At 39.0% G+C, this 27,666-nt stretch overlaps 1 protein-coding gene across 1 annotated transcript; it reads left to right on the top strand.

The window, feature by feature from the left end:
• Nucleotides 1–528: 528 nt before the first annotated feature.
• Nucleotides 529–26,543, top strand: NRDE2 (NRDE-2, necessary for RNA interference, domain containing). Its single transcript, XM_081934643.1, has 14 exons — nt 529–669; nt 3,857–3,956; nt 4,709–4,915; nt 7,565–7,711; nt 9,491–9,953; nt 12,356–12,761; nt 14,891–15,024; nt 17,642–17,765; nt 19,359–19,531; nt 19,953–20,339; nt 21,649–22,559; nt 23,219–23,357; nt 24,820–24,891; nt 25,819–26,543. The coding sequence occupies exons 1-14, from the start codon at nt 597–599 to the stop codon at nt 25,942–25,944; spliced, it is 3,462 nt and encodes a 1,153-aa protein (XP_081790769.1). The 5' UTR covers nt 529–596; the 3' UTR covers nt 25,945–26,543.
• The last annotated feature ends 1,123 nt before the right edge of the window (nt 26,544–27,666 follow it).

Genomic DNA, 27,666 nt, shown 5'->3' on the forward strand with positions numbered 1-27,666 from the left:
GAATGTAAATATAATGTACACTTTCGTTTGAGGTTGTTTAAAAATTCTGGAAATTTAATGTTACTGTTGAAAGAAATGTGGGCTGGGTGATAACTTTCCACATTACCTTCCCTTTAAAAGAAAAAGCCCCAAATTTATTCAACAATCTCCTTTTGATAAATCCGTGTCCTTTAACACACACACACAATTATAAATTATAGCAAAAGGATATAGTTAAAAGTTTTTAGTTGTCTAAAGTTTTGCAACCCTGGGTAACGTACAATCTTCTTTTTTGGTACTCAAAGTTAGATTTTCTGCTTAAATATGTACTGATTTCCATTCACTTAAAAAAAAGGTTCCATCCAATATTCTGAAAACACGAATTTCCTGATTAGCAGTTTTAGAATCTGCTTTAAAGCCCACGTTGCATGGAGGGAATACGAAGAACCTTTTCACGAATGAATGGAGCAGTGCCATTTTGAGCTCACCGCTCAGAAAAACTACATTTCCCAGCATGCTCAGGAAAAGGGTTCGCGCCATCTTGTCGCCTTCCTTGTCCTATTGCTGGAGGCGGCAGCGGAAGTAATCGTTCTGGAGGTTTTTCGTGGCCTGCCGTGATGGCTCTTTTTCCTGCTTTTGCCGATGCTGCTAATGCCGAGGACATACAAGCAAACGAAGGCTCGAACAGAGGTAATGACGTTGCTCTTATTTATGCCCCTCAGTAACAAACGGACAAGGAAGCCCCTCTTCGTTGAAACCATGTTTTGGTTTTCCTTCCGGACGCTTGTTTCTACAGATGCCCGTTGCAGAGACGCAGCGTTTTCCCAAGCCGAGGTCTTCCGAATAGGTGGAAATACAACTCCCAGAATTCCTCCCCGCTGAGCAAGGCTACGGTACGCTTGCCGGGATTTCTGGGAGGTGTAGTCCCAACGCTTCTGGAGCACTCTGCCTGACAAATGTCTGGTGTGTGCAAAAAAAGTTAATACAATAATACAATAGTAGAGTTGGAAGGGACCTTGGAGGTCTTCTAGTCCAACCCCCTGCCTAGGCAGGAAACCCTATACCGTTTCAGACAAATAGCTATCCAACATCTTCTTAAAGACTTCCAGTGTTGGGGCATTCACAACTTCTGGAGGCAAGCTGTTCCACTGATTAATTGTTCTCACTGTCAGGAAATTTCTCCTCAGTTCTAAGTTGCTTCTCTCCTTGATTAGTTTCCACCCATTGCTTCTTGTTCTACCCTCAGGTGCTTTGGAGAATAGTTTGACTCCCTCTTCTTTGTGGCAACCTCTGAGATATTGGAATAATGCTATCATGTCTCCCCTAGTCCTTCTTTCTCTTAAGCTAAACATACCCAGTTCCTGCAACCGTTCTTCATATGTTTTAGTCTCCAGTCCCCTAATCATCTTTGTTGCTCTTCTCTGCACTCTTTCTAGAGTCTCCACATCTTTTTTACATCGTGGCGACCAGAACTGAATGCAGTATTCCAAGTGTGGCCTTACCAAGGCATTATAAAGTGGTATTAACACTTCACGTGATCTTGATTCTATCCCTCTGTTGATGCAGCCTAGAACTGTGTTGGCTTTTTTGGCAGCTGCTGCACACTGCTGGCTCATATTTAAATGGTTGTCCACTAGGACTCCAAGATCCCTTTCACAGTTACTACTACTGAGTAAGGTATCACCTATACTGTACCTGTGCATTCCGTTTTTGTTGCCTAAATGTAGAACCTTACTCTTTTCACCATTGAATTTCATTTTATTAGATAGTGCCCAATGTTCAAGTTTGTCAAGATCCTTCTGTATCTTAAGCCTATCTTCTGGAGTGTTGGCTATTCCTGCCAGCTTGGTATCATCTGCAAATTTGATGAGTTCCCCATTTATTCCCTCATCCAAATCATTGATGAAGATGTTGAAGAGTACTGGGCCTAAAACAGAGCCTTGGGGTACTCCACTGCATACTTCCCTCCATGTAGATGCAGTTCCATTGAGAACTACACGTTGAGTGCGGTTGGTCAGCCAGTTACCAATCCATCTGGTGGTGATGCTGTCTAACCCACATTCTTCTACTTTATCTAGTAGTAGGTTATGGTCTACCTTATCAAAAGCCTTACTGAAGTCCAAGTAAACTATATCAACGGCATTCCTCTGGTCCACTAATTTTGTCACATTGTCAAAGAATGCAATAAGATTAGTCTGGCATGATCTGTTTTTGACAAATCCATGTTGGCTTTTGGCTATTACTTTGTTTGCTTCTAGGTGTTCGCAAATTCGTTGCTTGATTATTTTTTCCAGAATCTTTCCTGGTATTGAGGTTAGGCTGATAGGTCTGTAGTTTCCTGGATCTAATTTTTTCCCTTTTTTGAAGATGGGAACCACATCAGCTCTTTTCCAGTCCTCTGGTAGTTCCCCGGTGTTCCAGGATCTCTGAAAGATATAATTCAGTGGTTCTGAGATCTCGTCTGCTAGTTCCTTCAGAACTCTGGGGTGTAATCCATCCGGTCCTGGTGATTTGAACTCATCTAGGGTAGACAGGTGCTCACTTACCATTTTCTTCCCTATTTCAATTTGTGTTCCTAATTTTGTGGTGCTGCTTTTGATAGGTTGGACTGTTTTATCCCTTTGTGTAAAGACAGATGCAAAACATGAGTTAAATAGTTCTGCTTTCTCCCTGTTGCTTGTCACCTTCTTGCCACTTTCTCCTAGCAATGGACCAATTGTTTCCTTAACCTTTTTCTTGTTTTTAACATGTTGGAAGAAGCTTTTTTTGTTAATTTTTACTTTTGTGGCAAGCCTTTCTTCATTGTGAGCCTTAGCTTTCCTCACTTCATCTTTACAGGCTCGGGCTATTTGCTGATATTCTGCCTTAGTTATGTCCCCCTCCTTCCACTTTTTATACTTACTTTTTTTGTCTTTCAGTTCTGAAACCATTCATTGGCAGTACAGCATATTGACATATTGAAAGTTACAATTAACTGGATCTGTTAACAAAGCTGACTCTAAATGGGCAGATAATAATAATAATAATAATAATAATAATAATAATAATAATAATAATAATAATAATAATAATAATTATTATTATTATTATTATTATTATTATTATTATTATTATTATTATTATTATTATTATTATTATTATTATTATTATTATTATGTAATTGCACAACATATATGCAATGAGATACACCAATCTTTCCCTGTTAAGCTGAACAGAAAACATGCAACATGCACTTTATATTCCACAGTCCTCGTGGTTACCCTTATAAAAGGGTCACTCGGTGAGAATTCTGAAAAATCCAATTACCACATACTTTTGGATCCAGAGAGGGCTTTTTGAGAAATGAGTGCACTGCTGCTTCCTTGAAGATTGCTGGCTGCATTTCCTCTCACAGTGAGGCAATCACAGCTTACAGATTCGGGAAACCATCTCCCCATCCCAGCTGCATTAAGGAGCCCAGAAGGACAGGGTTCCTGTTCATAAGTCATAGAGGACATCCTACATGTTCCCTTAAGAAATCCCTGGTGACTAAGCAGGAAGATATCCTAGTCGCTCTTGCCCAGCCAGATTTCATGTAATACAACACAAGCATACTAACATTGAGAGTGTAAGGGATTTTCAGGAAGATGTGTCATAAGCAAGAAGCAGTACTGAGCAGCTTCACTTTTTCTCCACAGACTGGGCTTTTTACTTTATCTATCTTTTGGCTGTCAGATACAGAAGCCCCAATGGTAAATTGTAGTACTAATCTGTGCTGAAACAAATAAGCATTTAAGAGGCAAAGGAAAATTTTAAAAAATCATCCATAACTAAAAAGAAAACACCAATGACAGTTTTATTGTTGTATTAATACTCTGTCTTTCTTCTCAATCTTTAGATTTGAACTGGCTGACAAATCAAAGCTTCTGCAATGAAGATGCACTGAGATTGCACCAAAATGTTTTAGAAATTACCCGCTGTGCTTCTCCTCTCCAAAGGTAGTATAAGACCTTTAGCTTTGTCGTTCATAATGTTCTTTTTAAACAGAAAAGTATGGGAAGTTTTATATTTCAGTTTGGTTTCTTATATATTAATAGCATCTTTGGGGGAGGGGAAGGTTGCACATCATGTGGGTCAGTCTGACAAAAGCAGGATTGTGACAGTTGATGAAAGTGGCAGGAGCCTGAGGATGCCAATGCTTATATAATTGCTATAGCATTCTGTATTTATGCACACTAAATCACAAAGACTATTGTTTAAAATTTTCTCCTTCCTTTAAATAAGATAAGTTCTAATTCTTTGTGAAGATGGAACAGCATGATCATTTGTCATTGCTGCTCAGATTATTGTTTTTTATTCTTAAAATTAACTCTTAATTTCATTTTTTGGGATACAAAATCTTTGTATCTTTGTTCCAGAGATGAGACATTTTAGAAGATTAGTGGTTGGGATAATTGGATTTCAGGTCTCTCAAACCTGTTTGTCAAAGACAGGCAAATACATGATTTTACCGCTTTGTAAGAAAAATGTGACATGTAAACTAGCTGTGAACTTTATAACTGCAGCCTAAATGTTCATATTTAACTTTTCTGTGTTTGGCAAAACAAAAATATGCTGTATAATCTGTGCCATCTTCTTTAGATTTCATTTTTCATTTAAAAATACATTTTGTAGCATATCTCCTAGATCTTTCTATTTTCCAATAGATATAAGAATATCATTGAAAATGTGATTTTATCTGTTTTATAAGCAATACAGCCACCAGTTTTGAACTCCCTGGAGAAAATGAAGCCAACGAAAGTTTTCAAGTGTCACCTAAAAAAAGAAAGAAAAAGAAAAAGCAACAAGATCATAAGAAAAAGAAAAAGAAAAGTAGAAAAGCATGGACCACCAGTGGGTCTGAATCTGAGGATGGGAGAGATGATAGAAAAAATGAAAAAAGAGGAACAGAATTAAAGTACGTAAGTACATTTCATTTCTGAACTTGCACTTCTCGTAGATCCAATCATTTCTTCCTTTTTGTGAATAAGATTAGTGACAAAGGTAGTTCAGATTTGAGAATAATTCATGCATATTTTTGCCATTTTGAGTCTGGTGCAACTTATTTCCAAATAAATATGTACAGGATTGTGCTTCAAATCAATGAGAATTATCAACTAAGGATGCATTAAAAATTAGAATGTCTCCTATCCTTTCTTTTAGGGAGAAAAAGACACAAGTAGACTGCAGTGTAATTTGTATGGTCATCATATTAGAAGTGTCTCTCTGAGAAGAAAATAAATGGAAAAAAGCAGTGGTTTGTTGGATTGATGGGCAGGGAGATGAACAGGGATTGTAATAGAGTCAAAGTAAAAGGCTGTTTTGTTATTACATGTATATATACCACATCTTTCATCTGGGAATTCAGGGCATTACACTTAGGGGCAATCTATTGCTTTTTGTCACCAAAATAACAGCTTTGTAAAGTAAAATAGGCTGAGAGAGAATAACTGGCCTGAAGCCAGATAGTGAGCTCAACAGTCAAGGTAGTCTCCCTAATCCATAATAACTTTTATGTGGAGATACAAGTCCTGTTGGAGTTTGGAATTACTTGAATGGGAAAGAAAGAATACAGATTTAAATGGGGTCAGTACACTCTTTTCAATATTTGGAGATGCTAGCAATGTCTGTCCTCTGTTCAAAATGTGGAACTTCCGCCTTCTCTCTTATTGCCATTTTGATATGAATAGCAAATAGACAAAATACATTATTATAAACTGACTTGACTGTCAAGATCAAGCTGTAATGATAGCCATTTAAATTAAGTGTATGCTGTATTATTAATGTTTAGAATAACTGGCAGCCAGTCTCTGTACCACTGAAATCAATGAGTAATTGGCTGTAAATTTTTGAGAAGCTGTAATTTGACTAATGTTAGTTAATCATTCATTCAGGCTTTGGAATGAGGCACTATTATAATACTAAGTTATATTCTGTGAATAATAATTTTGGGTTATTCACATTTTTGTGGTTATTCATACTGGGTAGAAATTCTTCATTGTCACAAGCAATAGCACTAAATATTAGAACCTGGCATTTATCACCTTCAAAATCTGAATTCCAGGTTGGAATTTTAAGAAACAATTTTATCTTCTTTTGCTAACCAGAAATATGTACAAATGTATATTAGCGTGTCTTAAATTCCTTTGCAAACTATTCAGATTAATATGAGCTGGAGCAGAGAAAGTTTCTCAACAGATAATTTTGAACTTTTTAATGTATTAATTTAGCACTCATTTTAGAAGTTCAGTAATTTGGATGATCTTTAACCTGCCTTTCTTTTCAAACCCTTTTTCTGTTAATGTACTCTTAATATTTTGAAATAGCTTTCGGCACAATACTGGGAATGATTTCAAAAGAAAACCAATACTAGCTTTCCATCAGTCATGTTATTCACATTAAATAAGTATAGATATCATGGTAATATCTCATATTAATATTTTTGTATTTAAGCTTTGTGATTCTTTTGTAATACTATATTGAATTGTCTCTTGTATTTCTTAGCTCTTGTTAATAACTGATTATTAATAAAATATCAGAACCGTCCTTCTGTAGTTAGACGCTTCCCCCACAAAAATAATATATATTGATGGCTTTAGAAATATAATAACTCATAAATAAAACACAGGGTGCCTTAAAATGCTAAGTCCCAATACTGTTTTAAATAATAGCGGAGGGAAGGTAATTTATGTTTGCAGCACCTCAATGAAAATCCAGCTAATTCTAAAAGAGGAAATAAAGTAATAGTAAAGAAAATACTTTACATATCGAATGAATTGATTCAGGATCCTACCTCTATTAAGTTGAGGCACACTCCATTGAAACTGATGTGGACTTTTTCTCAGCAGATGCTGATAAATCCTACTGATGACATGGTAAATTTTCACTTCATTCAGTATTTGGCTTTTCTTTCCCTTTTTCATACATATTAAGGCAGGGGTGTCCAAACTTGGCAACTTTAAGACTTGTGGACTTCAACTCCCAGAATTCTGGGAGTTGAAATCCACAAGTCTTAAAGTTGCCAAGTTTGGACACCCCTGTATTAAGGAATAAGAGGAAGCCTAAATTTTAGTTGGTTTAAAATATATTGCTTACATTTTTGCTTTGGATTTGATTTGATTTGTACTAGAGGTAGTCCTCGACTTACGACCACAATTGACCCCCAAATTTCATGTTGCTAGACTAATCAGATGTTAAGTGAGCTTTGCATCATTTTACAATCTTTCTTGCAACGTGGGTTAAGTGAATCACTGCAGTTGTTAAATTGGTAGCACGGTCATTAAGTGAATCTAGTTTCCCATTGACTGTTGCTTTGTCAGAAGATGGCAACGTGTGATCACATGACCCTGGGACACTGCATTCATCATAAATACATGCCAGTTGCCAAGCGGTTGAATTTCGATCATGTGACCCCGGGGATGCTTCAAGGGTGGTAAGTGTGAAAGCTGGTCATGCCACTTCTTTCAGTGCCGTTGTAATTTTGAATGGTCATTGAACAAATGGTTGTAAGCCAAGGACTACCTGTACTTATTTTCCCCTTCCCTCATTTTTAAATTTATATTTGCAGCTTAGAAGAAAAAACCACAAATGTTCCCTATTCTTCTACTTGGCTTGATGACGTTCAGGGCTTGACAACAGAAGGATTCAGAACAGATAAGAAGCCAGACCCTGCAAATTGGCAATATAAATCATTATATCGAGGCAACATTGCAAGGTAATCAATCTGGGAGCAGTAACAGTTTAGATAATATTATTGAGAGTAAAATATAACTTCAGAATACTAATAATCTCCGGTTCAGGAAGAACTCGGGGCATCTTCTTTTATGCAATTTGTAGAAGGCTGAGCGATATTCTCTTCCTTTAGTCCCTCCCTCCCTCCCTCATTTTGGCTAGATGTGAGAACAAACAGCCCGTGGGCCCTGCTCAATTTTGTGAAACAAAGCAGCTCCATGATCTGGAAGTGAGAGGGGAAGCTAGGATTTGGGAGTTTGCTGTGTAGCCACAATAGTACTTGACTGTAATATCTTTAGGTCCCTTGTCCTGTTGGGTATTGATATTTAACTGACTGCAGAATTAAAAATCAAAGCTAAGCTGATGAGCGTGTGGATGTTTTAAAAAAGATTGTCCTTCATTTTTTTAAAAATGTACATCTTTTCCTTTAATAGGCAACTCGTCTTGCACGTAACAGGATCCCCTGAGAATCTTTCCAGATTTATAATAGGTCGTAAAAATGCTTTGAAGCCTGTTGTCACAGGGAAAGACATTTGCTCTCTAGTGCCATAATTCTGCCCAGTGAGTTCGTTTACTAATCACCACCTGAGTCCTGTTTTAATTCTAATTTAATAAGTTCCGACTCTGCAGAGCCAACAGTCGAATGGATTTGCACCTGGCCATTCTAGCAACACAGTTGACTTGTCTAAGTCTCACATCGGAGAGAGTTCAATTTTTGCATCTGGGAATCCTCTGTTGTTGATTGTTCAGCAGCATTTGGCAACTTTCTCACCCGGCCTTGTCCTGTTTTCCCTCCCTCACCTAATGTGCAGCAGAGTAGGATTCCTGCTTTTTTAATAGTGGGAAGGTGAGCAGTGGACAAGAAAATTGCCCTGAAAAATTGGGTCATCAGACTTCGAGTTTGTGACCAGGCAACCGACCTGGTCCAATGTGATGGAATGTGCTTCTGTAGGAGCAGTGGGGGGAAAGTTTGGCAACGCAAGAGTTTTTCCCAAAAGAAGCCTGAATTAAGAGACACTGCAATGCTGATCTGGAGGGAGTAAGAGGTTCAGAGTAGTCATCTCCCAGAATCTCTCAGATATATCCTCATCCTCCAGTAGATTAAAAAGTTTTAACTTTAGTTTGGCAAAATTCAGCCCATTAGATAAAAGCAAACATAGGATTGAGCTCATTTAAATCTCAGAGTCTTGTCTTGCACCTGACAAGAGGTTGTTCAGTTTATAGATATGGTATCCGTTTGTTAACAGTTTAAAAATAATTTTGGAGTTTGAAAATATGCCATTGTTCTGCACTACGTTAAAAACAGCTCCTGTACATTGCCTTGTGCTTTTGGTGCTTTCCATACATAAGGAACTTACTTCTTTTTAAAGGTAAAAGTAAGTGATATTTCCTGCTTCTAAGTAGAAAAGGCAAGGCATAAATTGAAATAATCAATAAATTCATTTTAATAAGGGACCCTAGATAATTACAAAAATCAAAAGCCGCCTACTAACGATTAACCCTCAGATTTTGGTTTCTGAGGTAGCAGTCTTGCCATTTGAGGAGCAGTACAGAATGTGTAGCCGTTGCTTTCCTACTTCATGGTTTGGTTATGGTGAATGTCTAATGTCCTACGCGTCAGTAGTCTCCGGGAAGGCTCAGAGAGTTTGTGGGGGGAAATATTCCAGAACAAAATCTTAAAGTTACAGTGATTAGGGTCTGAGAAAGACTATTCTCCCTCCACTGCCTTGGGAATAGTCTGTTTTAATTATTGCTTTTCAAGGTATAGGAGACGAAGCAACTTCTGCCTTGGCCTTCAACCTAAGGAGCAACATATTATTTGGGAGAGCTCAGCAGCAGAAAAATCATCTTCCTATAAGCGACCAGAACGCTACTTCACAAAAGGTGGTCGGAAACTCCTGAACGAAGAAGGCATTCATGTCAGTGGTAAAAATCAGGACTCCTCCTCTGGCTCAGCCTCCTGGATACCAATTTTGCAACTAGATCCAGCAGAGGCTCCTTCTACAAGCTGGGTAAACCCTCTTGGAGTTTATGATCTGCAGACCACGCTCTGGCTACAAGGAAAAGGGCCCTCTGCTGAACATGGCTTACTAAATAAGCAAGACCCTCAAGAGAACCCCCAGAATGTAGACTCCCTTCTAATGGCAAAAGTGGAAGAATATAACTGCAGAGTCAGAGAGAATCCCAGAGATGTCAAAGCATGGATGGATTTGGTTTCTTTTCAGGTAACAATTAAGGCAGTATATTTTCTTTTATGTACACTGAGAGCATATGCACCAAAGACAAATTCTTTGTGTGTCCAATCTCACTTGCCCAATAAAGAATTCTATCTATTCTATCTACCATATTTTTCGGAGTATTAGATGCTCCAGAGTATAAGACGCACATTAGTTTTTGGGGAGGAAAATAAGAAAAAAAAATTCTGCCTCTGCCTTCCAGCATCCATGGTATTCAACTGACACATGGTAACAAGGTCAGCCAATGAATAGGCATAGCATAGCAACTAAGTCAGCCAATGAGGGCTATTTAGACTCTGAAATTTGCTGTGTGAGCAACAAGGAAACAGGAAGGAGCCTGGCTTAGCCAAGAACTGAAAGTGAAACTGCTTGTGTTTTGCTTGTATTTACTGCTACCTTGGAAGATCTACTTTTGTTAATGTATTGTATATTATTATTATTTTGAATCCTGCTGAATCAGTTACTTGTGTGTGCTTTCTGAATGTGATTGCTGCTGCAAACTCTGACCAGCCAGGTCAGCTTCAGCACTTATTGCAGCCTGATTCAGCACAGCTAATAGGCAGGTGGATCGGACTGCCGGAATACCCCCAATCAGCTGTTCCAGGCTGCAGGGATTGCCACAGACCATTGCTGCCTCCATGCCTCGCATTTTTGGCCTCTGGTGGGGGGGCTACATTTGGTGTATAAGACACACCCAAATTTTCATCCTCTTTTTTGGGGGAAAAAGGTGTGCCTTATACTCTGAAAATAAGGTATCGATCTAATGTAAAGTTATGACCGAAGGTGATTATTTTAGAGGAGCAGGTTGGATTTTGGAATATTCTCTGCATACTTGAGTTAAAAGCCCCTTTCCCCCTAATTCTGCAGATTTCCCTTCTATTTTTTAGAAAGGCCTCAAAAAGGCCTTTTAGAAAGGCCTCAGAAATTGACAGGTGCTTAGTATGTTGTCAGTGCAATTTTCTACCAATTCCTGCACTGCTTTGCCACTCTATCTTCTGTGAAAAAAAGATGATACAAGTAGTCCCAAAGGTGCTTTTTCAAGAGACAACTTGAAAAACCTGCTTGTTTTCCTTTGGAGACATTTCTCTTCTCATCCAAGAAGCTTCTTCAGCTCTGACTGGATGGTGGGAGATGGAAGGATTAGAAGCAGAGAATCCAGTCTATCCAGTCAGAGCTGAAGAAGTTTCTTGGATGAGAAGCGAAACGTCTTGAAAGAAAAAGTCCAGTTGCCTCTTGAAAAAGCACCTTTGGGACAACCATGACCTGGATGACTGAGAATCTCCATAGATACAAGTAGTCATCACTTACCAATCACTCCTTCAGTTACTGTTTGAAGTTGTGATGGTGCTGCTGAACCAGCGTTATTCAAAGTTCCATTCATCACTGTATCCCCATAGTGACATGATTGTGATTCAGATACTTGGCAGCCAGTTTTCACTTATGAGAATTGCAATGCCCCACAGTCACATGATTGCCGTTTGCAATCTTCCCTGCCAGTTTTCCACAAGCAAAGTCAATGGAGAGGTGGCTGGGAAGGTTGTAAGTCATTCTGATAAGACCTCCCAGCCATTCTGCACTCACAGTTTCCCTACTGTCCACCCTCAGTCTTCCTGCACTCACGTCGTCACAGACCAGGCTATCTGTCCCCTAGCTTTCCTGTGCTCATTCCTGCAATTGGGGACTCTCCCACCCCCCTGAAACACTTTGCAACAATTCTGTGCTCCTTACCTGAGACTCCCACTGCTTCCTACTTAACAGCCCACTTGTCTTGGGATTATAATAGCAACTGGGATTGCCAGGGTTGTTGTTGCTAAGCGATGCGGTCACATGACATGTTTAAGAACCGCATCGCTTAGCGACAGTAATCCCACGCCCATTTGTCACTGTAACCCAAGGACTCCCGGTATGAAGAAACTTTAATGTAAAATTAATAAGCTCCAGATATTTATTTGTTTGTCTGTTTGTTTGTTTTGTCAAGCGTGTATAAGATAATAGATATAGGTACATACAAGATTATGAATACATGAAATGGATACAAATAAATGGGGTTGTTAGGACAGGGACGGTAGGCAGGTTGGTGCGCTTATGCACGCTCCTTACAGATCTCTTAGGATTGGGGTGAGGTCAACAGTAGACAGTCTGAGGTTAAAGTTGTGGCCTCTTGGAATGTAACTAAGAGAACCAGAATTGAATTGGCTTGCACAGATTGGAAGGAGGAGATTAAGCAGGCCTGTGCATGTGCCTTGGCTGTTGATTTCACTTCCTCCAGTACCCAATTCAAATTTAATAGTTGGATTGGCTGTGGGTTTTTCCAAAGGACACGCAATTCCATTTCCATTTTATTTAAAACGCCTTACTTTTTTTGTTTTGTTGTTCCTTTTATTTTTAAGGATGAGCTCATGAGACATCCTAGCTGTTATGCCATCAGTGAGGGAGAACGGGAAAAGAGAAAGAAATCATCCAAGTTAATCCTGGAGAAGAAACTGGCTATTTTGGAAAGAGCAATAGAAAACAACCCAAATGAAGTGGACCTGAAACTAGCACGGCTAAAACTTTGCCTAGAGTTCTGGGAGCCATCTGCTGTGGTGAAGGAATGGCAAAAGTTGATTTTCTTGCACCCAAACAACCCAGCCCTGTGGCAGAAATATCTCTTATTCTGCCAGAGTCAGTTCAGTACCTTTACTGTCTCCAAAACACATGGCTGCTACGGAAAATGCCTGAGCACATTATCAGCTGTGAATGATGGCAGTATGGTATCCCATCCTGCACTGCCAGGCACAGAGGAAGCCATGCTAGGTAAGAGGGCATCTGAGCTGCTTCGGCCTTTTACAAGACAAATCCTCTCTCCTGTCATGACACGTTTGGGTCTTTGGGGACTTGTATTTACTTATGAGGCATGATGATGAACCAGAAGAATAGATCTAATCTCAGGTTTTGGTTTGCATAGATCATGGTTGGCTCTCATTGGCTGCTTTAGGAGTCCAATTTCTCTTTTCTTTTTTGCTTGACTTGTGACCCTTTTATAAACCCAGGTGGTTTTGTAGATATTTCTGCAGTTGACAGAAACCTTACTTACGAAACTCAGGACTCAAATCAAAAACATTTTCCAATATGAAGGGTGGTGGGAGAAAATGTGAAAAACATAAATTAAAAAAAAACATGTATTGAATCACAGTCAAATGGTCCTTTTGATCTAAAAGTCCCCTGCAGTTGCTTTTTCCACACAGATCTCAGGTAATTTCTTTAGAAAGACTTGAATACATGACCATTCTCTCCTGTATTGTGGGATCACTAATTATGATCTTGCCTGCCTGCTCAGCTGGAAGAGTTGTTCCCCTGAATCCTGCAGACCCTTCCTTAGTTCTAGCCTTCCAGTTTGGCAATTGGGCTGTAAGACTCAATCTCTTCACAGCATCGCTATTTGCCAAGCTGGTTAGTAGTTGTGGGAATTCGTTCTTCGTATATGGAAGATGCTATGTTGGGGAAGGTTGGGCTTATTATATATTTAAAACATTAACCTACTAGAAGCCAGGGAGTTTGTTGACCTTGGACTAGAGTATTGGACTACAGTTCCAATCACCCTCCGTATTCCCGGTGCTGTATTAGCTGGAGTTGACAAGAGTTATGGTGTAATAGCTCCTGGAGGCCTCAGATCAGGGAAGCTGGGCTGGCTATTTTTGATATCAGTGAACATAGTTGAAAGATGAGCTTGTTGTTAGGTTAGCAGCAGTATTTAAAAATACTTTCAGGTACCCAACTGAATCCTTTCTTCTGTGAATTTTATTTCTTTTGGAGAACCACATTGGGCTCAATCTGAACCGTATTTGCCAGAACTGGAGTAAACTAATTTTGACAGAGTATTAAAATTGGTAGACATTCCCAGATGGGAAAGTGTTAGCAAAAATGCTATTGGGTGCCAGACTTCATGAGGGCTCCTTTTTAAATTGTGCCTCTAATGAGGAGTTGCTCTCCCCTGACGTTCTCATTTACTGATTAAGAATATCGAGGAGTTGTCAGTCATTTATAACCATGCGTGTTTTTTTTAAAAAAAAACTTGTTTAAAAAGATACATTAGACTTTAAATGAAAGTCTTTGAACAGGAGATGAGGAAGAAAGTTACACTGAAGGCTTCTGCCACTTAGTGGTTATTTCTTTTATTGCCTGACATAAGTGTCAACCTGTCAGAAAGGAACACAGTGGAAGTTGAATGCTTCAGGAAGTGGTTTAGGTGGGGTCACTCTGAGTTGATCCAAATGCGTCTACCTGGCTTTATTGTCAGAAGACAAGGCTCACTGTCTCAACAACTCCATGACTTGACAGTTGCCTTGTATGCACATGGCGATGAGTGCAGTCCCACTCATTGTGTCATCTGGCTGAAACAACTTTTAGCTTTGGGACCTATGAGGAGCTGCTACAATTTTGAATGAGTGGCAAAAATTGCCTGATATTCTTCTGTTCCTAAGTTTATTTCAGCCATTTTTCTTTTCAATTTCTAACATATCAGAGAAAAGTTTTTTTTATGTTTTCAAATAATTGACAATATTTTAAAAAAAACGAAATAGAAAATATGCATAATGTGCAATTGGCTACACACCTACTGTATTCCAAAATATTCCTGGTTTCATTCATGAATTTTACCTCTGTTCTCAAAAAGGTTACTTCCGTTTGGAGTTTTGCAAAACCTTGGAGCATTTAACTTTGACTGAACTGAAAGAAAACAATGATTTATCTTGGTTGGCAACATTGATTTCTTTTAAAAAGTATTACATAAGAAGTTATATGTCTTTATTTTTTTAATGTGGTTGCTGCAATTCAAACTCTGGGATTTGCTAATAGAGATGCTGTCATAAATAATAATAAAAAAAGAAATTGTTATCTGTATTTGAGCTGCTGTTACATGAAATGTTGTTTCTTTTTCTCCCAAGCCATTTTTCTTCAGCAGTGCCATTTCCTTAGGCAGGCTGGCCATTCAGAAAAAGCTGTGTCCTTGTTCCAAGCCATGCTTGACTTTACCTTTTTTAAACCAGATAATGTCAAGGACCTGCCAACAAGAGGACAGGTAAAAACTAGCCTCTCTCATTCTTTCCAGTTTCTCTTTCTCCAACTAACGTACTTAAAACAAGCAAATAACCTGACAAATGTATGAACCCAGCTGATGATTTCTAATACTCAGAGGTCATGCTATTGCTTTGTTCTATTGTTTTGTTCCACAAGTGTGTGTGTGTGTGTGTGTGTGTGTGTTTGTGTGTGTATGAGTGTGTGAGTGAGTGAGAGAGAGACAGAGAGAGACCGAGAGAGAGAGAATGCCTGCTTTGTGTAGTACACTACTGATCTTGCTGAATGCCCTTAAGGGAGATATTAACCCTGATTTGCTTCTTGAACTAGAAAACATGTTAATCTTAAAAATACTTTAGGTTGTGTGCCATGGACTGTACGATCATGAATAGCATTGCTCAGTGAGTATTTCTGCACCCTGATAATCCTAAACCAAATCGACTTGCACCTTGCAAAGGGGTCGTGCCCTATAGCTCAAGGATGTGGAAGGAATGAAAATCTGCCTCTCACCAGCTTGGAGGATAGAGGCTTTGCTTAGCAATAAATAGCGTAATACGTGAATGCGGTTTTGCAATTATTTTTTATGCATTTCAAAGTTGCTTTATAGTTGTTTATAGTTTAAATGCCAACAAGGCTGAATTTCAAATATATTAGAGGTTGGCAGGTTGGCAGCACCAACTTAGAACAATGAAATAAAGGCCAAACAAGAAATGTCATAAGGATGTATGACTTTGACTGTATTAATCCTTTTGTTTCTTTATTGGTTTTTATTGCTTGAGGTAAGGGGTGATTGAAGCTAAGCCATTCTAAAATTATTTTTCAATCAGGAATTGATTCAAACCTTAAACTGGCTTCTAATCAGAATACCAGAGCACATAACACTGGTTAATACAAATTTCTATTTATGACTTGGAACAGAATGTTTCTTTTATGCGAAGAGTATAAGTAGTAATGATGAGCTGAGATGTCCCAAGTCTTTATCTTGTCTTAGCCATAAACTCATTACCTTGGTTTGTTGAACAACTAAGCAATTTTTACTGTTATATGACAAGGCTCGGGCTTGCCATCCACAGAGGATGAGGGTCAGAAGCATCTGATTCTTTTTTTATTTTTTTGCCACACCATGATTTATTTTTATATCCAGAAAGGGCAAGCTGTTCGTTTATTAAAACATTCCAGGATCAGTGGTTATAAATCTGTAGGATAAATTTTAGCAGGCATCCCAGTGCAGACATAAAGGCACATTTGATCACTTTAATTCAAAATATGAGTGCTTCCAAATTCTGGTTCCCTTCTCAAGATTGCACCATGAATGGAAAAAAAAAAACAGGAGTAATTTTGGAATACATGGCCCATTGCTCTAGTTATGTATCACTTTTTATGGTTCAGCTGGGTGTACTGGATGACCTTAGGCAGTCTCACAACTAGAATTTTCATTTGCACTTTAAAATTGATATTTGAATAATCTTAAAAACCTACTTTTTCTTTAGCATTGTCCTTTTCTAGCCCCCCCCCCCCCCCCCAGCTTGGGTTAAAAACTGCTTTGTGTCAAAAAAAACAACAAATTGGCCAGTATTATACTTCCTTCAAAATAAAGAGCCTTCATCGTTTTTCTCTCTGCCAACAACTGAGATGAAATGCTGGCTGGCTGAAGAATTCTGTATGTTCAAATCTAGAGGGCACCTAAATTGGAAAAGACTGATAGAGAAGCCATCAGTCTTCAAAATATCCTAGTCTTAGACCATCAAATTCTTTAAAGAACAATGCTATACTGTCATTCTTCCTTTCCATTAATCCAGCGTTGGCCAAACTGACTAATAATTCTGACTCCAGGATAAGTAGTGGTCCTTAAGTTAGAGAAGGTGTATATTCATTTAGATGTATTTATATTCTTTTTATGCTTGCTTGTTTGTTTGTTTCCTACCTTTATTATTCTATTGTTTGTGTGACCTGTACTTTTATTTATATTTAGATTATTATAAATAGCTGAGAACCAATTTAATTCAGAGGTTAAGGCACCAGACTAGAAGGCAGAAGACTGACTCTTACCTTAGGCATGATAGCAAGTTGAATGACTTTGGACTTGGGCTTGGATAACAAAAACAAAAAAGAAGGGTGCAATTATGGGGAAAGAAAAATATAATATGTGTAGATATTAATCAAATAAATATTACTTTAGCACTCTTCCAATTTTTGTGCAATTAGTCAATTGTTTAAGGCAGGGGTGTCCAAACTTGAGAACTTTAAGACTTGTGGACTTCAACTCCCAGAATTCCCCAGCCAGCCATGGTTTAAGGCTATAGTGTGTACATATGGCTGGTTTACCCCTGGTTTAAGGCTATAGTGTGTACATATGGCTCAGGCAATTTTGAAGAAAAGCTTAAAAAAAAAAAGTAATAGGAACATGCATGGCAGCGTTAGTCATCTTTGGAAGATATTTTCCCTAACTTTTTAAATAACATGTTCTAAAAATTTATATTAAAAATCCCAACCATTCAATAAAATATTTAATGGGAGATATTATAAGGACATTTAAAAGCGATTAATGAATGTTGGAGTTTTCTTTAAAATATTGCGATTGTAACTTCCTGTTTTTATTCATTTTCCACCCCCAATTCCAGAGGGAATTCTTTGAACCCTTTTGGGACAGTGGAGAGCCTCGAGTGGGAGAAAAAGGAGCTAAGGGTTGGAAGGCCTGGATGCATCAACAAGAGAAGGGGGGCTGGGTGCTCATCAACCCACCTGGTAAATACTTTGCACTTCAGATCTGAGAAGCCAAGGCACATGATAAAGTCACACCCTTCTATTGTTTCTGGTTTGCCCAAAAGAAATAGATAATTTATGAAATGTCTGCACTGCCTCGGTCACGCTGGTATGATTCATTATGTCCGCAAGTTAGAACAGTGTTCTCCAGTTCTTTGCTTTCTGGATTTATGGAATTATAAATCCCATTTTACATCAGCCAGTATAGACACTGTCTGGCTTACTGAAGAAGAATGGGAGTTGCACGTCAATATTTCTGCAGGCACTAGTTAAGTTAGGCTAAGCTGGAAAATAGTCATCTGCAATCATCTTGTTGAATCTAAGAAAAAATATTTTTTTCAGTCCCAAGGGATGATTTCAAAAACAGAAGTGTTTTCCCCACATTTGTTTTTTTTTCGGTGTCCTTCTGATTTTGGTGAGGCTTGAGTTATGTAAATTGCTTTGAATAGGCAGAAGCCCTTAGATTATAAAAATGAACGTAAAGGTTCTGGCACAGTTAAACACTCTTAGCAATAGCATTTATTCAGCTTGTAAATGACAGGTATATGAACATGTAGTTAGTTGGAGGACTTAGTTTCTTTGTTTTTTATCATTTATTTGGGGAAGGACAAAGTTCTCACTGATTATGAACAGTGAGCATTTGTTTTACTATGATATTGATTTTTTTTGTTCCTTCAAATCAGTGTTGACTCCTGGCAACTGCCTGGACAAATTACTGCAATTTTGTTGGCAAGATTTCAGAAGAGCTTTGCTATTGCCTGCTTCCTAGGGCCAAGTGAGAGAACTGGTTTTGTGCCTCAGTCGAGACTGGAACTCACAGTCTCCTGGTTTCTAGTCTGGTGCCTAAAAACCTAGAGCAAGGATGTCAAACTCAAGGATCTGACCCATGGGGTGTTTAGATTTGGCCTGTGGGGCTGCCCTGAAAACAGCGGACTGGCCTGTAACGTTTCTGCCAGTGAAAACAGAGCTTGGGAGGGTCCATGCTCTGTTCTCACTGGCAGAGGACTGCAGGAGAATCTCCCCAGCCCTGCCCAGACCACCACAGGTGCCCCTGACACGAGTGACAAACTGATCATGCCCACTCTGGCCACGCCCCCTGGACCCCCAAGGTCAAACACAACCCTGAGGCGGCCCTCAATGAAATTGAATTTGACAACCCTGCATTAGAGCAAACAGCATTTCTTTTAAAAATCCTGAATTATTCCCTTTATTTAAAAAATTCTGTAGAAATATTTTTGCTTTTTCTTGTCTTTCTTTTTTTAAAGCATGAAGTAATTCAAAACATTATTCCCCTCTAAGAATACTCTTCTTAATTAGGTAAACCTGTTTGCCCTGGCCTTATCATTCTCATTGTCCCTTTGGCATCATGTCTCTAAAAGGTGGTCATTCTATGGAAGTTTCAAGAACAGGGATGTTGAAGATTGAACTTGCATGCACCCTGATCCTTCTCAGTCTTAGTTATTACGAGCAGTCGTGGCTGTCTTACAACAAGTTTTTAAAATTTGTAATAAACTTTTTAGAACTTACATATCCAGCTGCAATTTTGAAAAATTCACGAATGCGATTTTTAAATAGATGAAGATGAGGAAGATGTAGAGGATGAAGAAGAAATAAAGGATAGATCTCTACCAAAGTGGCAAAACTGGCTTCATATTGAACGTTCCCGGGAAGCAAGACACTGGTTGCCCTGGCGTCCAGAAAAAAACAAGAAACCGCCGTTAGAAGAATGTGAAGATCCAGAGAGGCAGGTTGGTATGATGCAATATGACCCACATTTATTTTAAGAGAAGCTTTTTTTATGGTGCTGGTGGACACACCTGAGTCAAAGATGGAAGCTAACACTGAATGACTACTTACATCTGCTTCTAGGAAGATGTGGGCAGGGCAAATCTTCAAAAACACATGTCTTTCATGGAAAATGTGGTATCAGCTCCCATATTTCAAAGTAAAAAATACAATGTATCTGCTCCATTCTTTCTATAAGTGCCTCGCTTGTGTGTTTTTGGCTGATCAGCATACATCCAGATTTTGGAAGGATTGTGTATTTAGTGCTGATTTTGTTATTGTGTGCCAATTTGTTTCTGATTTCTTCTGATAAATGTTAGGTTCAGGCCGGTTTTTGTTTAAAATATATTCCTTACAATAACAGTGCTTTTATGTATTTTGTAGGTCTTATTTGATGACCTTGGACCATCATTGATAAGAATTTCCAGTCCTGAACTTCAGTTTCAACTATTCTCTTCATTTTTGCAATTCTTAGGAGCTCCATGCAGCTGTAGACTTTTGACTTCTTCTTTCTATATCGCGATGGATGAAAATAACTCATTTGGCAATGGGTGTAACAACCAAGGAATTCTGACTTCTTTGGATATGCCTCTTTTTGGAGTCAGTAATATTGGTCATATGGACTCAATGGTCCAAGGAGAGAAGCATGTGACTCACTCTAAGGAAGGAGAGCAATTTATTCAGAATCTTTTCCATATGATGCTGCCCTTATTTTCAGGCAAAGACAGATCTAACCTATGCATTTTTTGGCTTCAATATGAAATTGCTAAGGTAATGTTCTTTCTCTTATCTTATACAGATAGTTGATCAAATATATACATTATATCTACAAATCTGTTTCTAAAGTTGACAGTTCTGGATAGAAAAGGATATCCAATATAACTTAATATTCAACATTTCAGTCTGTGACATAGCACATACCAAGGTGGGGTGTGACTGGGATGTTCTGGATGTGGGTTTAGAGTAGTGATGAATGCAAAGGTTGTGTAGAAAAGTGGTCCCCAACCTTTGTGGCTTGGTGGCCTGGCTGGGTGAGGGGAGGGGAACTAGGCCGCATGAGCAGGTGGCGTGCACATGAGCTCGCTCGCACAGCTCCACTCACGCAAGAGAGAACAGAAGCCTTTGGAGCGTGGCTTATCCATTCAGACTTATCCGTGCACACATATTTTGCAAAGGCAGGGCAGGCCTGAAGCAGTGCAAAATTGCTCCCCCAAAGCCTTTTGTCTGTTTGCACTGTCTTAGTTTGACCTCCCGGGATTTATTTATTTTAATTGGGTTTTAAGGGTTTTATAGGCTTTTAACGTATTATATTTATTATTCGATTACAGTCTCATAACCTCCTTCACTAGTATTAATTTAATTGTTTATGTATGTATTTTATAATGTATTTTAGTGACTGTACACCGCCCCGAGTCCTCTCCGGGAGAGGGGGCGGTCTATAAGTGTGAATAATAAATAAATAAATAAATAGAAGAGAAGCCTTTGGGGCACGGTCTTGTGCTCCTTCAGATTCATCAAGGCTGCCTGACACTCCAAAAGTGGATGGGGTGTCCTGCACAAGCAGCCTTGGTGACAAAGCAAAGCTGAGCAGGGTGCACTTGGCCCATTCAGCCTCTGCTCTCATTGCTCCGGTTTTGGAGCATCAGGAGAAGGCGGCTTGGCGGCCCAGCTGGTAGGGGGGGAAGAGAACTGGAACGTGCAAGTGGTAGGCCGGCATGCACGAACAGCTCCACTCCTGCAAGAGAGAAGCCATTGGGGCGTCGCTCATGTGAGCGGGGCTGTGAGTACTGGTACTTGGTGCTCGCCACACGCATGGGGCTGTGCTAATGTGTGCCGGCCCACCACTCACATGGGCCAGTTGCGAATAGGACACGACCTAGTAGTAGGCTGCGGCCCACAGGGTGGGGACTCCTGGTATAGAACATTTATGAAAACACAAAAAGTATATATAGAGAGCAAAGGTATATTGCTGTTGATTGGTGGACCTAGCTAGAATGCATATAAATAAATTCATTATGTTGTATAGAAAGTGCATTGCATTTTAAAGCTATTTCTTAATTTGATTGTGTTGACTTTGTAGGTTGCTCAGTATTTGAAAATGGGAAAGAAAAAGAAACTAAAATTGCAAGGCAAGAAAAGCAAAAAATTAGCTAAAAATCTTCTTAAGGCACCTGACAACAGAAATAATGTTTCCCTTTGGCAACTGTATGCTTACCTGGAGTGGCTACTTGGCAATATAGAAGATGCTAGGAAAGTTTTTGATACATCTTTGGGGATGGCTGGAATTAGTGGAATTCAAAACCCCCAATTTTGTCATCTTAGCCTTCTTTATGCTAAGCTGGAAGCAGAATTACTAGTAAATCTAGAAGGAGCTGTAGAATCACGTGCAACATACATATTGACCAAACTGGCTGAAAGGGGACATTACGTTCCTTATCATGGACAAGTATCATCGGTGAACGTTCTGAAAGCTCGGAAAATGTATGAGCACCTACTTCAAGATTGTTTAACTGAAAATCTCACTTCTGATCAAGAACATGTTAATGGTTCCAGCCATCTGATTGGTTTGGTTGGTTGTTACACTCTTTTCCAATATTTAACTCTTGGGATTGACTCTGCAGTATCAGTATTCTGTCAGGTTTCTCAAAAGCTGAAAGACAAGGATCCTGGAGAAAGGCTTGATGGTCAACATTTCACAACGCCACTTGAAGCCCTCTCCCTCATGCATGTAAGCTTGCTCAGGTTCCACATAAAAATCAGTGTGTATCCTTTGAGTCCTCTTCGTGAAGTACTGTTGGACGTTTTAAAGAGATATCCTAGCAACCAGTCTTTTTGGAGCTCATACATCCAGATCCAAAGCAAGTCCCACAATGCTAGCAAAGCCCGACGGTTTTTTGATGCTGTTACAAGAACTACACAATCGCTGGAGCCTTGGTTGTTTGCAATCCAGCTGGAGCAAATGAGGAAAAAACTAATTGAAAGGATCCAGAGGTAATGTCATCTCTATAACGATGGTCAGGTCAGTTGGAGAAGAGCTATGAAATAGAAAAGGTGTTTTGTTTTGAACCTGAAACAACTGCATTCTGTCAGCCAGCCGTTTCAGATAGGATGACTGAAACTAAGGAACTGGGTTGTTCCCAGTTTCTGCCAAGACAAATTCTGGAAAAGTTTTGCCCCCACTGCCATCCTTGAATTCAATACCCATTCAACTAGCCTTGGGATGGTCAGTTGTGTTGAATATGCCCCACTTGAATCCAATGCAGTGCACCTAAGGGAGATGAACAATGTATGGGCAAGCAAAAGATGGCATACCTTGGCTCTAGCATATCCAATTGGGACTGTTTGTCTAACTGATCCAGCCAGCAGTTCTGTTCTTACCTTTGTTGTTTAGTTGTCTTTCTTCCTCTTATGAGCTGATGACTAGCTTTTTCCCCACTGCAGTCATTGCGAAAAAAAAGTTGTTATACATATAAAATGAACGTATGAACATGAAACATAAATGTTAAATATAAAGCGAGATATCCTATGCAGTTTATCTTGGAGCCCCCAGGAGAACCTTAGTCACATAGAATCATGTTGCCCAGTGTTTCCTGTGTGCTGATGAAGACTCTTGATCCTCTTGTGATCGATCAGTTTTTGCTTTTCTTCAGGGAGCCGACTGGAGATGTGTACGCAATCATTCCTGAAATTGGGTTAACAAATCGAATCAAAGCTTTATTTGAACATGCAATTCAGACTGAAAATGGTGCTCATTGTCCATTGCTCTGGAGGTTGTATATATGCTTCATGGTGAGTGCATCAACATTTGTTGTCTAATCCTGTAGGTAACCTCTGAATATATTATTGATTAAAAGCTTTTAGAATGGTACATTTTACAATTGGTTTTATGCCTATGAGTGCAGTGGAAGTATATGGATTGCAAAATCACTGTAGAAAGTTGTTTATGTATTAAATATATTTGCTTTGATATTTTGTCTCGTCTTTGTTAAAGTAAGGTAAGGGACACTAAGCTTGTCAGCTAGAAAGCTGATGGCCCCAAGTGCTGTGGGATGGAGTGACCCAAGTGCTGTGGGATGGAGTGAGTTCCTGTCCTCGCCCCAGCTTCTTCCAACTCAGCAGTTTGAAAGCATGCAAATGCGAGTAGATAAATAGGTACCACTTGGTGGGAAGGTAACAGCGTTCTATATGCCTTGGCCTGTAGTCATGCTGACTATGTGATCATGGAAAATGTCTTTGGACAATGCTGGCTTCTTCAGCTAAGAAACAGATCAGAGTCAGAAATGACCTCGCAGGACCTTTAAGTGAACCTATAATTTTCCATTAATTTCCCATATTATTCCTAGACATAGGAACAGATTGCCAGGAAGCAATTACTTGTAAAAGAAAAAAAACATTTACTTCCTCATCTCTGAAAGCAAATATTAGACTGTCATTTTATTTATGTACTTATACAATAGTGAGATTTGTACATTCTTCCATTACCAATTACAATTCCAGTAATTGATAGGGCAGGGATGGGTAGCCTGTGGGCCATGTGCAGCCTTTCTCAGTAGCCCAAAATTGTGCTGCCCAAATCACAATTCCAGCTGTGCCGTATTCGGTTTAAATTTAAGTGTAGAAATGAGGACCTGGCCTTTCACTCTGATTTTTTTTTCTTTACTTCCCCAAATGTAGGTATTTGTGGCCTGATTTCAGCCTTAAATTGTTTTAAGTTAGGGTAGGACAAACCATCCCATCTTCTTAGAACCTTCAGAGATTCTCAAAATGAGAATTTAGATCTGTCTTTTGGGGAGTGAGATTAGGGCAATTTTAAAGGTGGTTATGTGGGTCTTTTACTTTCTACCAGAGGTTTCCTAATCCACACTTAAAATCCTGGGTACAGGGACACCATAAAAGTTCACTCTGGTTCCTGATATTGTGGGATTATTTCCTGCTGCACCCATTTGGAAGGTGAGGAAGTCAAATTGCATTCCTTATCACAGCTGCTTTCAGGCCAGAGAAGGTTGTTAAGGGCAACTCATTACAATATGAATGAGCCTTAGCAAACAGATTGTTTCCTTGCCCTTTTTCTGGACCAGCTGCAAGGAGCATTTTGAAAAGTTTCACTTCCCTTTTGTTGATCACAACTTGTTATGTTCATTCATTTCTTCTTCTTTTTTAATCTCTAAACTAAGATATATATACTGTAACTCATAGCTTTTCTAAACAATTGCCCTTTTAAAATGCAGCTTCTTTTCTCTTCCTTTTGCAGGTTTCTTTGGGAGATAAGGCAAAAAGTAAAGGCATATTTTACAAAGCGCTTCAAAACTGTCCCTGGGCAAAAGTAGGTTTCCTTACTTTGTAATAATAATACAACCCCCCCCCCCCCCCCAAAAAAAAACCCTACCATTTTTATGTTTCATTGATTTTAAGGTCTTCGTGGTGCCCACCCAGAATTGTTGAGTCAGGGAGCATACAAGTTTGAAAAACCATTGTATTAATAACATTAATAATGTGTTAAAGTATATTGTGAATTTAAAGTAGCAAGGAATAGAAATTATGGGGAGTTCGAAATATATTTCCGGGATTCAGGGGTAAGTTTCTGCTGGTGTTACTGCTGGTTCAGTGCTCCCCGCGCATGCACAGTTACTTTAAATAGGTCTGCACATGCGCAGAACATTAAAAATGTCAAAAAAAATGCAGCGGCAACCGGGGAACCGGTTCGAGGGCATGACGATCCTACTATTCCTACCGGTTTGGCGACCTAGTCGCCATTTCCATTATTGGTTCGGCTGAATCGGTGCGAACCGGTAGCAAACCACCTCTGCTGGGATTGATTAAATATTGTTAATAATTGGCATTACTAGCAACCCTACACACAGGACATTGAAGTTATGGTGGAATAATTAGTAATTTTTAAACTTATTAAATGATATTACCTAGTAGGGATAATAATTATAGGGCAAAAAGAAACGTTATTTATATTTAAATGAACTATTGGAAAAATGATAAAAGGATTATGGAAAGAGACCAATATTGTTGAAGTTGGTAGATTTGAAGTATATATATATTTATTCATATTACTATTGTTTAAGTGGCTTAAAAAAGTCTTGACCCAGTCCATTAAATATGAATGTTTATACTGGAAAAAAATTTTAAAAAAAAAGTTTGATAAATCATTGTTTTATACTTGTTCTTTTATTGTGAAAACTAGGTTTGATTTATCATAGCAGTGAGGTGAGTTGATAATTTTTTATTGATCTCTGTATAGATATTATACATGGATGCTATGGAATACTTTCCAGATGAGCTGCAAGAGATCCTCGATCTAATGGCTGAGAAAGAACTGCGAGTACGGGTACCTATAGAAGAATTGGAACTGCTGCTTGAAGACTGAAGAAAGATATGAAGACAAATGATCACTGTGTTGGTTTAATGAGCCTTCAATATAGCTAGGGAGAAAATGTTTGTGACTAATTTAGCATCTGTAAAAATGTAGAGATTAAGAGTTTTATTTTTGTATCCAAACATGTATTCTGTTAAGTGCAGGTATGGGTAAGTCTTTTAAATAAGACTCATAACTGCCTCACTGCTAAAAAATACTAGTCCAGATATATATAAGCCAAATACATTTAGAATAAAGTGCAGTTGAATGGGAAGTTGTTTGCTTCCAGTTGATTCAGATTTTATGGATGAATGTTTATTCAAGATTGAAACACCTTGGAATTGTAGATTGTTTAAGCTTGTAAAAGTATGCAGCAATTTGACAGTTTAGAAGAAATCTTTAATTAATGAAGACACCTGTAACTGAATTTTTATCCGTTTATTGTGACCCAGGGGCAGGGAAATGTAAATATCTTGGTAAACATAATTACAAAAATTCTGTTGGAATGTGGACTCTTTTAAAAATGTTTTGTGTTTTGATTTGTCCTTTGTTACTATATTGAAATTTATTGTTCATTGACTTACAAGAAGAAAAAAAATGATTTTCCATAACTACTGATCCTGACTGGTTCATGGTTGATTCATCCTTCTGTGGTTGGTAAAACGAGGATCCTGATTGTTGGGGCCAATAGGCTGACTGTAAACTGCTCAGAGAATGTTGGAGTGATATAAGTCTAAATGCTGTTTACTCACATCAGCAGTGGCTTTCATTGGCTTGATCTAAAATGTACAAGGGCTTTTAGATTCAGCCTAGCCAGAGAGCATTTTTAATTTAAAGCAGCATCCGGTTTACTTAGAGCAGTGGTAGGTTTCAAATTTTTTTAGAACCTCTTCTGTAGGTGTGGCCTGCTTTGTGGGAGTGGCTTGCTGGCCATGTGACCGGGTAGGAGTGGCTTGCCGGCCATGTGACCGGGTGGGCGTGGCCAACTTGTAAAATGTGGTGAAACTCACTTAACAACGCTCTTGCTTAGCAACCAAAATGTTGGCTCAGAAACTCTGGCATTTGACGCACGCAAGTCTTAAAGCTGTCAAGTTACAAGACCCTTGCACCCCTAACCCTTTAGAAAAAACCCCAGGGGTGTTCAAACTTGACAGATTTAAGACTTGTGGACTTCAACTCCCAGAATTCCTCCTCTCGTTCTTCATTTTGATGATGTGCAGATGGGCGGGGCGGAGGGAGCTGGAACCGGTTCTAAACGGCACTGTAGATTTGTGGAACCTCTTCTATAGAAGAGGTTAGAACTGGCAGGAATCCACCCCTGACTTAGAGATAGTAGCGCTGATAAGCCATACTTGTTCTGGTACAAGTGTGGATGTCCCATAGAGATAGGCTCACGGCTGAACAAAGTCACCATATTAGCGGATGGGGAGAAATTGAAAGGTTTTGCCACTGCCTCCTTCCCAAGGATGAGTGATCGACCCAAGGCTACCAAGCTGGCTTAATTCCCAATGCGGGACCAGAACACACACACACTTACTTTCCCTCACTTCCTCTCTCTCTCTAAGCAAAGTATTTAAAAGTGTTAAATTTTCCAGAAAAAGGAAAATTTTAGGCTACTAGCTTCTTATTTCCAGGTAAGATGAGAGCAGCACCATGTGCTCAAGGTTAGGGAAATTTGAAAATAACAGTTAATTTGAAATTAATCCTCCATTACAGCTTTCAGCTCAGTGAATA

This window comes from Natrix helvetica, assembly GCF_964273705.1.
Source record: "Natrix helvetica genome assembly, chromosome: 1".
Taxonomy (NCBI): domain Eukaryota; kingdom Metazoa; phylum Chordata; class Lepidosauria; order Squamata; family Natricidae; genus Natrix; species Natrix helvetica.